Source organism: Sceloporus occidentalis, unplaced genomic scaffold, assembly GCF_023333645.1.
Source record: "Sceloporus occidentalis isolate IW3139 unplaced genomic scaffold, rSceOcc1.0.p SCAF_181, whole genome shotgun sequence".
NCBI classification, from domain to species: Eukaryota; Metazoa; Chordata; class Lepidosauria; order Squamata; family Phrynosomatidae; genus Sceloporus; species Sceloporus occidentalis.
In genome coordinates, this window is record NW_028317161.1 from 1,433,920 (window position 1) to 1,448,823 (window position 14,904).

General features: G+C 37.6%; 1 protein-coding gene across 2 annotated transcripts; it reads left to right on the forward strand.

Annotated features, from left to right (window-relative positions):
• The first annotated feature begins 545 nt into the window (after window positions 1-545).
• Window positions 546-1,964, forward strand: LOC149278775 (cannabinoid receptor 1). Of its 2 annotated transcripts, XM_089501752.1 has the most exons (2): window positions 546-616; window positions 710-1,964. In XM_089501752.1, exons 1-2 carry the CDS (start codon window positions 546-548, stop codon window positions 1,962-1,964), a joined length of 1,326 nt encoding a protein of 441 aa, XP_089357878.1. The 2 variants fall into 2 exon arrangements, with proteins under 2 accessions (XP_089357878.1, XP_089357877.1); XM_089501751.1 differs by having other exon boundaries at window positions 546-1,964.
• Window positions 1,965-14,904: the final 12,940 nt, after the last annotated feature.

Consider the following 14,904-nt stretch of genomic DNA (forward strand, 5'->3'; position numbering starts at 1 on the left):
TATAGTTGTATACATTTCCACCATATATATGTTCAGTGTGCACGAATTGGTTGCACAATTCACAAGTATATTTTTTGGACAATGTTTTAATCATGCACCATTAAGATTGATACAAAAAAACTCACTTGTAATTAAACCTGCTTAAGAAATTCAGTGTTCTAACAGAATGTAAACTGCGTAGAACGGTAGTAAGAAGATTCAAACATATAGACATTCAAGGAATTTTTAAATTAATACACACGTGTGTGAGATTAGTCAATCAATTTATTTCTGATCTTGTATGAAGTACCATATTTTTGAGTTCTACTATTAATTGTGCTGAATATCAGCTTTTCAATCATGCATAGAGATGAAAAAAATGAATGCTTGTCTTGCAAACAGCTGCCACGTTTAATGAACAATTCCATTTTCCTGTTGTCATTTATTATCGCTTATTAATATCATTATTTAGTTGAATGTTTTATTTACATTGATTGTCTCTTTTATTTAATACAGGGGCTTTTCTTTGGTTCCATCGAAGTTATCAACTCAAAACTGCCGAGGTAATGAAGTCAGTTCTGGATGGCCTTGCGGACACTACCTTTCGAACAATTACCACCGACCTCCTTTACATGGGGCCTAATGAGGTCCAATATGAAGACACTAAGGGTGATATCTCCTCCTCCAAATTGGGATATTTCCCGCAGAAGCTTCCTTTGTCCTCATTGAGAGGAGATCCATTTCAAGCAAAAATGACCATTGTAGATGATCCAGTGTTAAGCATCCCCTTGGATCAAATAAATGCAACTGAGTTTTTCAACAAGTCTATAACTCCTTTCAAGGGCAGTGAGAACAATGTACAATGTGGGGAAAACTTCATGGACATGGAATGCTTTATGATTCTTACCCCAAGTCAACAGCTAGTTATAGCAGCTCTCTCAATAACTTTGGGTACATTTACTGTTTTGGAGAACATGCTAGTACTGTGTGTCATCTTACACTCCCGTAGTCTAAGATGCAGGCCATCCTACCATTTTATTGGCAGCTTGGCGGTGGCTGATCTATTAGGCAGCGTCATTTTTGTCTACAGTTTTGTTGATTTTCATGTTTTCCATCGAAAAGACAGCCCAAACGTTTTCCTATTCAAACTAGGGGGTGTAACAGCTTCTTTTACTGCCTCAGTTGGCAGTCTTTTCTTAACTGCAATAGACAGGTACATCTCCATACACCGACCATTGTCATATAAAAGAATAGTCACCAGGACAAAAGCTGTCATTGCCTTTTGCTTGATGTGGACCATAGCTATTGTGATTGCAGTGCTTCCTCTTCTAGGGTGGAATTGCAAGAAACTTAACTCTGTATGCTCTGATATTTTCCCCCTCATTGATGAACTATATCTCATGTTTTGGATTGGGGTAACCAGTATTCTGCTGTTATTCATAGTTTATGCATACATGTACATATTATGGAAAGCTCACAGTCATGCTGTCAGAATGATACAACGAGGTACTCAAAAAAGCATCATAGTTCACACATCAGAAGATGGCAAAGTTCACTACACTAGACCGGATCAGACTCGTATGGATATTAGGTTAGCCAAAACCCTGGTCCTTATACTAGTGGTATTAATAATTTGTTGGGGTCCTCTTCTTGCAATTATGGTCTATGATGTCTTTGGAAAGATGAACAAGACCGTTAAAACAGTGTTTGCCTTCTGTAGCATGCTTTGCTTGCTTAATTCAACTGTGAACCCCATCATCTATGCCCTTCGAAGCAAGGACTTGAGAAATGCTTTCTGTAGCATGTTCCCTACATGTCAAGGGACTGCACAACCACTCGATAACAGCATGGAGTCTGACTGTCAGAACAAACATGCAAATAACAGTAATGTACACAGAGCAGCAGAAAGCTGCATTAAAAGCACTGTTAAAATTGCCAAAGTGACCATGTCTGTGTCCACAGACACATCAGCGGAGGCCCTGTAAATCCATAATATTGGCAGTGAAGAAAATATTATCTATCCCTTTAGCAGTCAGTAATTCTAATGAAAGATACACCTCAGTTGGTTTCTTCACCATTCAAACTAACTTAATATAAGCATCTGGGGTTAATGTATTTAAGTATATATCCTTTAGTTAAAAAAAACCCTGATTTTGAAAAAAAGCACTCATTTTATTATACAAAAATATTTTTTAATTATATAGTTTCATTTATTTTGCAAAATGTATTAAACAATTAAGATAGAGATTTAAATTTTTTAAGGATTGTTAGTAGTGTCTCAAATATTCTGTGTTGTCTTTATGGGCCTGGTTCCACATGTATTGTAAATGTTAGATTTAAAATGAAAAAAGGTTGGTTTGAGTGGAAAACAAAATCCGGTACCTCAACAGTTGAAAGAAGGGAGGAATTCTGCATCATCAAATGTAATCAACAAAAACTTAAAGTCAATTTTTCTGCACAAAAAAATAAATAAGCAAATCTTGGTGTGCACAATGTAGTGATTACATGGAATCAGATATGACACTGTGTATAGAACACTAGTAAAAAGACACCAAAGTTAATAATATAGGCCTCTTGCTTGGTGATGACGTGCCAAACATTATATGGAGATGATTTCCCAAAATAGACTCAGCCACGTCATTCTAAGTTGTTTTATCATAAAGGGATGGAATTATTTGCTTCTACAAACAAGCAACAAGAGGACCTACATGATATACGTGCTAAGATACTCAGTGTGTAATGGTACCCTAGTGATATTAATGTACTTTGTTTTAGAAGTAGGTTGCAGTCAGTGATACAACAATATCCTATGTGTGCTACATATATAGCATAGCACATATAATCAATAAAGCCTTAAATGAGGTTTAAAGTATTGTCAGATGTAATTGTGTATGTGTTTGTGTATGTTGTCGTATTGTGCATGTAAGTCCAACGGTTGATATTGTAAATAAGTTGGTCATAGTATTATGAAATGACCGTCAACTATGACTAAATATAACTTATAAGTCTTGTTGCACTATTTGCACATGAATTCAGTTTCCAAAATTGAGTTCTGCCAATTTGTTAAGCTAATTTATTAATTTATCAAACATTAATTACAATTTAATGAAAATTTAAAAGTATTTGTTTACAACAATGTTAACTGATAAATGAGAATAAAGTCAAACATATCCAAAACAGTATTTTCTAGAGGATTCTGGGATCTTTAAAGACTAAGAGCTATCACCAGCGTGGGTAAAGTCAGCAGTAGTAATGAGTGTTCTATTATGATTTGCTGGTGTGCAAGATGGGTACAAATACCACATAAACAGGTAAATTTCTGTATCAATGGATGCCTGTTTGAAAACTGACTGCCTAAAAGAGTTTGCTTAAATGTGCAATTGTATTAAAAATACTTGATAATTAGCACCATTACGTTCATAAGAATGTATTAATAAACATTACTAATTTAGTATGTTCTTTAGATCCCTATTTATTGAGATCCCTTTCCAAGCTATGTGATTTTTTTTCATTTGCCACATTTTCCTATATTTTTGTATTGGAGCACATTGAAATTGTAGTCATGCATGAAATATCAGAAATTTTTGAGATCATGTCAGTAATAGAAAAAATGTAAATGTGTTTTGCACATACGATTACATTTAAAACTATGATACAAATGTTCAAATCAGCCACAAAAACATAAATTGTGCTGCCTACATGTTTATTAAGTACAAGTGTTAATATTTGTTTACTGGGATTGCATACCAATCGTAAACCCATAATGATATTTGATTTGAATTATGATTCTGTACACGTAGCTTTACGGTGTTGTGTACTTAAAGAACAAGTAGTGCACAAGAAGAGGGTCAGGAAGGCTACATGTATTCACAAGAAAAAAACAGGGTATGAGGAAGCACAAGAGGAAAATGTAAATATGAAATTTATCTGCACCTTAAGAAAAAGTCAAAGGAACTATGCAGCACAAAGATGAAATAGCAGTAAACTGTATAACACAGACAAGGCAGAGAGGAGATCTAGCAACACAGGGTAGAAGTTCAGAAAAAGGTATATATGCACAGAAAGAAAACTTCGGAGACAGAAGGCAACAGTGAGAATGCTTAAGAGTAGGTAACACGGAAAGGAAAGGTCAGTTACAGTGGGTGGCGAAAATAGAACACCAAAAAGTAGCCAAACCTATTGTCTGGTACTATTTCATTCAAGATAGGCAATAAGGAGAGGAAACACAGGACGCAAGAGTAAGAAAGAGGAAAGTTATACATAGAAAGAATCAATAGTATAGGCATCCGCCTTAAAATGTCAGTGTCAACCTCACTGACATAATCCAGTCATACAGAATATTCCATAATCTTGACAACCAATAAGTATACAGTCAAAGTCTAATCAACTAGTTAAAAAGTCTAAAAGGAAATAGATACTTTTATTCTGTTATCCATTTAGTAGGGTATTTTAATCTAATTACATGCACATATGGTATGTTACCAGTATTAATTTTGATGACTTTCTTTTACTGTTAATTCAAAAGTTACCAACTACATTGGTACTCTTTACCCTCAATTAGTTGAGGATGAAGGAAGTTATAGCCTGAGAGTATCTGGGGATACACAGATGCAATCTGTTGTAGTAGTGTGCATGGTGAGTTAAATTCAAAATTCACAACCCCACACTTTACAAGTTAGAAACAGGAATGTAATATAAATGACATTCACAGGGTTTTTTCAGATTTGTACCCATGTTTTACACCCCCAACACCAACCGAGGAAAAAAATATCTAACCTAGGTATAACAGGGCACAAGAAGTTCTCAGGAATACTAGAGGCTACAGCACTGTCAAACTCAGTCCTCAGGGAGACAGCACTCCTTAAAGTGGATCTGTCACTGTTATCAAACCCTACATTGTATGGGTATATACACTAAATAACCTGTGTTACCCTGATTAAAATAAGTAATGTTTATGTATTAACCCTCTCCTTTTAGGTATATCATGGGGAAAGATACCTAAACTTACTTTTTTCAGGATTTGCATGATTAGTCTTTTAGTTTTTTGATTGGTTCAGGCAGCCTTTGTAAGGGTGTTTAAGGAGAAGGGAAGGAAGAGAACCCTAGGACAGGAAATTATTTACATACTGTTCCTGTCACTAAGAAACACAGATCACAGCTTCCGTGAGATACTTTTAAACTAAATATATCTAAAATCATTTACTGTAATTAGAAAACAAAAAAATAACCGCAAGATATAGGTAGCTAGTTGGGACAGTGACAGTTCCTCTTTAATGACACAAACAAGTGAGTTCAAATGTGTTTTAAGAGATGTTATGATTTTGGCACTCAGTCTTGGATTATTACACATCTGGGCTGCAGAAAAATAATTTGAGAATTATCCAAAGAACTATGCCCATCGTGAAGTAAACTTGCCACTAAATATTTATCGTAACAGCATTTGGGAGAATCCTAGTTTTTCAACTGTAGACATTGGACAAACAAATGGACAAAGTCTCCAGGAGCCATTTTTTGAAACTGTTTTCTTGTACATTGAGCAACACTTTTACAGGTCTTTTTTTACAATTAACTTGTATTTAATAAATGATAAGGGACAAAGGGGCTGTCTGGCACTAAAACTAGTGCTTAATCATGTAACAAATAGCATTTAGTGTTATATCATTATGTCACACATTTCCACTGTTCACTGGTGTTGTGAATGCCCTATAAGATCACTTCTAAATATTTTTCATGATTTAAGGAAAAATGCAACCTATATAAAAGTCTAGTAACATGTTGTGACCTGTAGTGTCTACAACTCATATGACCATTGACTCAGCCACAGATAAGTGATGAGGCTAATCAGTGTATAGTACCCACTTCTACTTCTTCTACTACTATATGTGTAGAAATAAGACATATTGCAAACTTTATATAGGTGTGGTGTGTCAAAAAGCATGCTTGGACGTGGTGGGATAATTCCAGTTTGAGGATGGGTGGTCCAATTAAAAAAGAAAGGGATATCCTTAACTAATGTTCTCTTTACAGCCCTGAAGGCTTACAGCTGTACAAACCTGCATTATGTATTAACCCTTTCACTGTCAGACAGGTGGCCTACAAAATATAATGACACAAATAGACTTAGCTTGACAGCTGTCAAAATCCAGTTTTTCACAACTGACTATTTGAATATGCAGTTACAGTCATGAAATATACTCTCATTAACATGGTAGTAATGGGCTATTGTAAGAATGACTTGATATCATGAGAAAACAATTAGGTTATTTTTGTTTAAAACTCCAGGTTGCAGTGTAAACCTGTTGTTACCCCTATGCAATAAAGTGTTTGTCTTTCTGAACCTTTACATTAGGGAATGGATAAGATGCAGCGAACTAGCTCTTAACTACAAATCCCACAATTCCTAGTGCTTCTTTCTCCACTGTCACTGAAAGGGTTAACCTCAGTATACTTAACTTAATAATACACCATAACATGTTACTTGACTTATATGGGTTAAAACAGGCATTTGTTGTTTGGAAAAACCTTTTTCTTGGAAAACCGTGGCTTGCAAAAGCCATGATATATTTGACAGTGTATTATATTTAGTATGTTTCTTCTGCATATCAACCTCAGAGCAAAACTGTGAGAGGTTAATATGACAACTGTGATCACGAATCATTAGATAACTCAAAGATGATGGATAACAGAGCTGGTCTTTGAGGTGAGCTGGGTGGCCAGACGTGAGGATCATGAATCTGCCAAATTAGAATCTGGTGTCGATTACGCTGTATGATTTCTGGTGGGGAAAAGGTTTTAAAATACTAAGCAAATGCATCTTTCCAATAAACTTTCTCTACATGCATATGCCACATGTCCATTGTCATTCCTATGTGAAATGTATTAGTAACCGTACTTTTCATAGATGTATTAGTTATCCATTCAAATGACCATATCATGTATAAATATAGATTCTACAAAAGTAAGCAAATGTACATTTGTATCATACAGAAATTTTCCTCTTGTTGCAATTACTGTAAATGTCTTCTTATTTAGGCCTTTTGATAAAACTGTGGAAACTGGATAAGATGGACAGACTAGTTATCTGCTCTTACGGGACTGAATGTATGTAAATATGCTAATGTTTTGTGTCAGAGACACATAAGAAGCTCTGCTAAAAATATCAAACTATCAAAGGAACAGTTACTCCAATTCATGGACTGGATAAAACATGATACTGTGTCTTTTAATCAATTATATTCTGTATGCTCTGTTAAGAAACGTAAGTCTTTTTTAGTAACTGCAGTTATCCAAATTATGTTAAAACACTTTCATAGATCAGAACATTAGGGTGATGATCACTAAGGACCAAGGGGCTATATAACATCCCCTTATTGAATAGAATGCCCCTGACATTGTTGGATAGTGTGATACAGTCCCATGATGCTTAGTAAACAATGGAATTTAATTTTTCTATGACTCAGATCTTAAACTTCCTTTGGGAAGAATATTGTGTACTTTGATGTTTGTTTAACTGGTAAACCCCCTGTGCAATTGCTTCATTTCTTTGTTCGGTAATGTACTAGTATAATTGTCTTTTAAAGTATTTTCACTTTCTGTAGGATGTTGTATTTCTGTAATATCTACAATGTAAAACTCCCATCCCATATTTTATTTAATGCTGTAATTAAACTGTTCTTTATCAAAACTGCATTATTGCTTTGTTTTTATGTAACCGTGATGTCCTTAAAGAAAATGCCTAGTGAGTTTAAACATCTCTGTTACCTGTAAAGAACTGTTATTGTACTTTGGTCCAATAAAATATGTCCCAAGAACAATTACATTAATTAAATGTAATTTCTATTTATTGGCTAAGATAATCGACTTTCCACACAGCGAACTGTTGAGTCACATGGAGACTAAACAATGTGACTTATTTTTTCTTGAATTGGTGTCTATATTTAACTATTCCAATAATACTTGTTACTGTAGCTTACCAGAAATGTGTGTGTGTTAGTGTGTTTGTGCTGGTCTGTGTTAGTATGTGTGTCAGTGGTTGTGTGTTGGTATGTCAGTAACTGACTGTGTTGTGAGTGTCAGTGTCTGACTGTGTGTGTCTGTCAGTGCCTGTTTCTGAGAATCCATGTCTGGGTATGTGGGTCACTGTCATTCTCACTGTTGGTGTATGTGTTAGTGTGAGTGTTAGGGTTTGTTTGTGTGTTGGTGTGAATGATGGTGTTTGTGTGTCTGGCTATGTGAAGTCTCTGTTAGTGTGAGGGTCAAGGTGTGTATTAGTGTCAAAGTATGTGCATGTGTTTTTGTGTGTGTTACTGGGAGAGTCAGTGAGTATCTACATTAGTGTTACCACTGTATGTGAGTGTTGGTGTCTGGGAGCATGTGTGAGTATCAGAGTCTGTGTGTTTGTTAGTGTTAGTGTCGAGGTGTGTGTTGTGTGAGTGGTAATGTATGTATGTGAGCATTTGGAGTTGCTTGAGTGTTTGTGTTAGTATGTGTATTAGAGTGATTGTGTAGGTGTCTTACCTGTCTCTCCTCCCAATTTTCTATATTCCGTCTTCTCTATTCTTTCTCTGTTCTCTTGTTTTTAGTTATCATACATCTCTCTCTTTTTTTCTATTAATTTCCCTTCTTTCCTTTCCTCCATTCTTTCTTATCCCTCTTCTGTGTCCTCTAATCCATTCTCTTATCGCTCCACTTTTATCTTGTTCCTCTTATTTTCAGTCTCTCTTCTCTCCTTTCTCTTTTACATCCTCTCCTTTTTCTTTTTATTTCATATTTTCTTTTGTCTCCCTCTCGTGTCACACGTTTTTCATTGTTTTTCTTTTCTGCCTCCTTTCTCTCTCATGAGCCAAAAATTAAAACATTTCTCTAAATTATAAAACCACACCCCTGGGAAAAACCCCTCAAACATTGTCCAGGAAATTATTATTATTATTATTATTGATTTATAAATCATATTCCACAGTGCTGTACAATCGGTAAGGCTCTGTAAAGGGTGAAAACCATGTTCTAGCTGGACAAAAGTGGTAAGTAGTGTCCCTGGGACCAATTTTATTCAACATATTTATAAATGATCTTGAAATAGGCGTTGGAAGTCATGTTTCCGTGTTTGCAGATGACACTACACTGTAAAGTGATAAAATGTGAGCAAGATAGCAAGATATTATTTTGCTGCAGAGGGATTTAGATAGACTTGGTGACTGGGCACAGAAATGGCAGATAAAATTTAATGTAGATAAATGCAAAGTTATGCACTTCGGGGTAAAGAATGCACAAGCAAGCTACACCCTAAACAGTAGTGAATTCGGGATAACAACAAATGAGAAGGATTTGGGAATTGTTTTAGACAACAAACTAGGCAACAATGTGCAATGTCCGACAGCAGTTGCTAAGGCAAGTGAGGTATTATCATGTATAAAAAGGGGCATCAATTCGAGGGATAAAAATATAATTTTGCCTCTTTATAAATCAATGGTAAGACCACACCTTGGATATGCTGGGTAATTTTGGGTACCTGTTCTAAAAAAAGGATATTATAGCACTAGAAATGGTGCAGAGGCGGGCTACAAAATTAGTAAAAGGAATGAGACACTTTAGTTATAAAGAAAGGTTAACAAATGTAAATCTGTTTAGGTTAGAAAAACAGAGGGGATATGATAGTATTATACAAATATATTCGGGGCCAATACAAACCATTGTAGGTAAATCTATTTATAAACAGGACGATGCATAGGACACGTGGTCACACATTTAGACTGGAAGAAAGGAGATTTAGTCCAAGGCAAAGGAAAGGGTTTTTCTTTTTACAGTAAGGCCAATAAGGATGTGGAATTTTCTGCACAGTTTAAACAGTAATTGCATAAATACTTGCAAAAACATAATATTTAGGGATATAACTTTTATGGGTAAATAGCTTCTTGTTCCAAGGAGAGATCTGACTGTCATTCTGGGGTCAAGAAGGGATTTTCTTTTCCTAGTTTTGGATTTTATTTTGCCTTCTTTTGGATCAACAGCAACAGCAATTAAGAGATGTTAGCTGTATATGAAATATATATATATATATATATTGAGTAGAATTTAGTGGATAAAGGAAGTTGCGTGACAACACCAGGAATTGTATTGGCCTTCCAATTGTTTAAAATGAAAAACCTGTTCCTGAATAGTTTAAGATGGTTGTCAATTTAAGATACCAGACAAACCTCTAATTTGGGGATAATTTTGTTTATGGTTATCATATTCAAATCATTGATACATTTTGGTGACAATACCGATGAGTACAAAACATTTGGAAAATTCTATGCTTTTGTGGGCTAGGCAGAGCTGGCGGCAGGCATGTAGGCTGTCAAAACGAATTGCTAAGTGCCATAACAGCAGTGTGAAGGCAAGCCAACAGCTGAAAAAGGAGCAGGAGAAGTCAGGTCTACCCCACTAATGTCTACATTAGGACGGAGTCACCCGCACTGGATATGATGGAGTGGATCCTAGAGCAGCAGCAAGCTCCATGTCGTCTGAGCATAGGGGAATGGGCATTAATGGGGCAGATGGTGGCGGTCTTGGAGTCATGGATGTCACTAAGAAATTAAGCCAGAGCAGTGCCAGTTTGGGCCAGGTCACCCCCTTACTTACCTACCTTAAACATAACACAAATAAATTCCTGGAAAACAAATCAGGTCTTTCAGTGTGACAGATTACATGTGTAGAAAGAGAAGCTGATCAGTAGGCTGATAGAAGAGCTGACAGGTGGCAAGTAAGTGACCCAAGGGTTAAAGGCAAGTTAACTTTTTCCAGGTGGCACACAATGGAATTGAAACCAGGACCTTAAGGACACTAGCTTAGCTCCTGAACCATTACAGTACTCTACGTGCCATACAAGGCAAGTTAACTTTTTAAACTATCAAAACTTGTGGGAACAGGCTGGTCCGAAGGGTATATGAAATGCAGCACAAAAGGGGCATGCTAAATTACATAGTAAATAAGGTTGAAAAAAGACCTTCTTGACTCCAAGAGGCAATCAGATTTCTCCTTGGATCATGAAGCTCTAAAATATTAATGGTATTCTATTTATAGCCCTGTATGTCATGCCTTTCTAAAAAAATATCCAGACCCCTTTTGAAGGCATCTAGTGTAACACCACCTCCCTTGGCAGTGAATTCCATACCTTCATTGTCCTGACTGTAAAGAATCCCTTCCTTTCATCTATGAAACCTGCGCTCTTCCAGTCTCAGAGGGTGACCTCTTGTTCTTTGTACATTTCTGTTAATGAACAGGTCACTGAAGAGCTCATTATATTGGCCCTGCATATATTTATATAATGTTATAATGTGTGAAGTAGAGATGAAGCAGTTAGGAATTTCCAGCAGCAGTGGCAGTAGTGCAAGCAACATATACAATTCTTATTCCCTTGCAGCTGCTCCTCAATCTCCTTCCTTACTCCGAGGTGGTCATTGGTCAATTCTTTAATTTTTTTTAATATTGGGAAATTTGATGTGTTTGCCTGCCAGTGCTTGTCCCTGCACCTAAATGTCCTTCCTTGGTGGATTAATTCTTGTTCTTTTTTTCTAATATGTTCTAATATATTCAGTCTGTGTGCCAGTGCCTGCCCTGTGCTTTGCCTCTGCTGCTGCGGCTCATCAAATATTTTTCTAATTTTGTGGGAAGTTAGTCCTGTACCACGGGGCTGGATATGTGCCACTGTCTACTCACTTCCCGTGCCCTACTTCTGAGCATTTAATTAGAAAAAAATCAAGTTACTTTCCCATATTTACACAGTAAGCTTCTCCTGTAAAATGGGCTGAGTTGGCCTGGCATAATGCATATCTGATGTGCTGAGATTTCTTGAATGCCACCTTACCCCATTCACCCCATATGGTGCATGATTTATAACTATTACAGCCCGGGGAATGAAGGCCACAATGCAACAGTGATATTTTTATTTTATATGGGGGAGCAGTAAAAAAAAAGGTCAATTCTTACAATGTTGCGACTAAGATTTTGATGCCACAAATAGTATTTTTTGTCTTTTCAGAAGATGCACTTATTAAAGACTAATATTATTAATTTTTGCAAAAGTTCACTAATCACCAGATGCTTGTCTCATAATATTGTGGGTGAATAATTTATCTGCATTACACAGTGTGTATACAATGTACAGATGTAAAGGACGATCTGTATAGCTGAGTTAGATCAATTCTGTTAAGTATATTTATTGAGGGTTATACATGACAGTAGAAATGCATAGAACTTGTTTCTTTTGATATATTTTGCCATTATACTCCCAGTAGCATTCACTTAAAGAATGTTCCAATATGAAAAGACCCTGCTGTTATAAAGCTCAATAAAGTCACTGTTTCTGTAGCTAATCATTGTACTGTGGATGGTACTGGAAATATGTTATTTGACTGATGGTAACAATATTGCCATAACTGTTGTGGAAAATAAGCTACATTTTCAGGATTAAATTTCATTGACATGTCATTACCAACTACATTTAATAAGTTTTTAACAACAGTTTACTTTTAATAGTCATGTGTTATTTAATATCCTGCTGACTTGTGAGTCTTAATTTTGGTTATGTCTGTTAATGTTTCTCAGAAGCCATATGCACATTTACACTCTTCTGTCCTTATTCCTCATTACCAAGCACTTACAGTAGGTCAGAAATATTCATTTGGGGACACTTTAGAACCGACAGTATATGAGCCTAATAACAAATCTGCTGTAAGAACATGATTAGTTGTATTAGTTCAGAGGCGTCCAACATGCGGCCCGCGGGACCTCGAGGTGCGGCCCGAGTGAGATCGGCAGCCAGGGCAACCGGGATCACAAGAGCCCTGCTGCTTACCTGTGGGAGGGTCTTTTGTACTGCATAGAGGAAGCGGAACCCAGCAGAGTAACATGAATGTACGTGACATCACATGTCTCTGCTCCAGTCCTGCTTTCTCTGTGCAGTACAAGAGAAGGCAGAGGGAGGCCACGCCCCCTGCTGAAGACTGTGAGTGGCATTGAGAGAGCTGCAGTGCCGGTAAGGAGGTGGGTGTTTGAATGAGTATGCATGATTGAGGGAATGAATCTATGAATGAATGAATTAGTGTGTGTGTGTGATAGCATGGATGTGTAAGTGCTGGAACCTAGGCATGATGGGACTGTGATTGCTGTTAGCAATCACAGTACTATCATGCCAAGCAGGGGCGTAACTAGAAGCCTCAGGGCCCCAGTGCGAGAATCTGTTAAGCCCCCCCACCCCAACCCAATCTATCCCCTTCTCACACTATCTACCCCCTCTCCCTCCCTTCTCACTATCTACCCTCTCCCTACCCCCCTCCTCACTATCTACCCTCTCCCCCTCCTTCTCACTATCTACCCTCTCCCTACCCCCTTCTCACCATCTACCCCCTCCCTACCCCCCTTCTCACTATCTACCCTAACCCTACCCCCCCTTCTCACCATCTACCCTCACCCTACCCCCCTTCTCACCATCTACCCTCTCCCTACCTCCTTCTCATCATCTACCCTCTCCCTACCCCCCATTCCCATTATCTACCCTCTCCCTACCCCCCTTTGTAGGTCACTTACTGCGCAGTCCTGTGTTGGGGGAGCGAGGCCTCTGCCTCGCTGCTCTGCCGCGGTGCGCACTGCTGAGTGCCAGCATATGACGTCATATGCTGGCGCTCAGCATGAAGTGCCGGCACCTGAGACAGACGCCTCACGCTCCCACCACTGCAGTCAGGGCAGCGCTGAGGCAGGCGGCAGCGGCAGGGAGCAGAAGAGACAGAAGGGTGCCGAGCGGTTGCTGAAAATGACCGCTTGGCACCCCTTGGGTCCCCTGGCTGGCAGAACTCCAGGGCCCAGTCGCAGTCGCGACCCCTGCGACCCCGGTAGTTCCGCCACTGATGCCAAGTCAGCCAGTACATGCTGAAACCTGGCTAGCTTCCCCCCTTGTCTATTGATGCTGCCAGCAGTATGGGGTCTGCACATCACTTACAGTCACCCTGTACCAGCTTGTACTGGCTGACTTGGCTTGATAGGAGTGTGATTGCTAACATCAATCACAGTCCCATCATGCCTAGGTTCCAGTATTTACTGGTTGCCTGGGTATAAAAGGAGTGTGATTGCTGTTAGCTGTCATTTACTTTATTTTAATCTGCATATTTTATTAAAGGCCATATTTTCTCACAGTGAAAAATGAGTGCGGCCCTCCCACGTATACAATTATGACCCACTGCCCACTGCAGAAAAAACTTGGACACCCCTGTATTAGTTGAATTATGCAACTTAAGAGACTTGAATAATATAGGTTACACAAAGAGAATCAATAGCTAAGTAAAACATTTTATTAAATTCATATAAAAGAACCCATGGTACATCATAAATCATATAGTATTGGGTACAAGCAAAGAAACAATGCTTAGACAGTAAATATTATACGATAAAAGAAAGAAACAAAAAAGTGTACATTTCAGTTATGTTCAACCTACTTTATTTTACCATAAAGTAGAAAGTTTTGAAGAAGCTGTTCAACCACCTTAAATGCCTTAAACGATAACATGCTTACACAATATTATTTCCTTGAATACATAGAACATTTAGTAAGAACAAGAAATATAATTAATTTTATCCAGTCACAAAACATTTTACCCCAAAAAATGTAATGACAATCGAGATGAGTTTTAGTTTTGCCATATTTTATACACGTGAAGGTGACAAAAATATATTCTTTTGAACATGAGGCTTTTACATTTAGTTTCAAATTTGATATTGTATGTTATAGATTTTCTATTTCATAGGTATGTGTGATACTATGTTAAAGGTAACATAGTTAAAGGTAACATGTATAAAATAACTGGCTTCTATGCAGGGGCTTACCTAGAGTATTTGGCACCTGGGGCGGATCCTATATGTGGCACCCCCCCCCCACAGACACATTTTAAAACT

Coding starts and splice junctions, on each gene's coding strand:
- LOC149278775 (XM_089501751.1), top strand. CDS start 546: ATGAAGTCAGTTCTGGATGGCCTTGCGGACACTACCTTTCGAACAATT.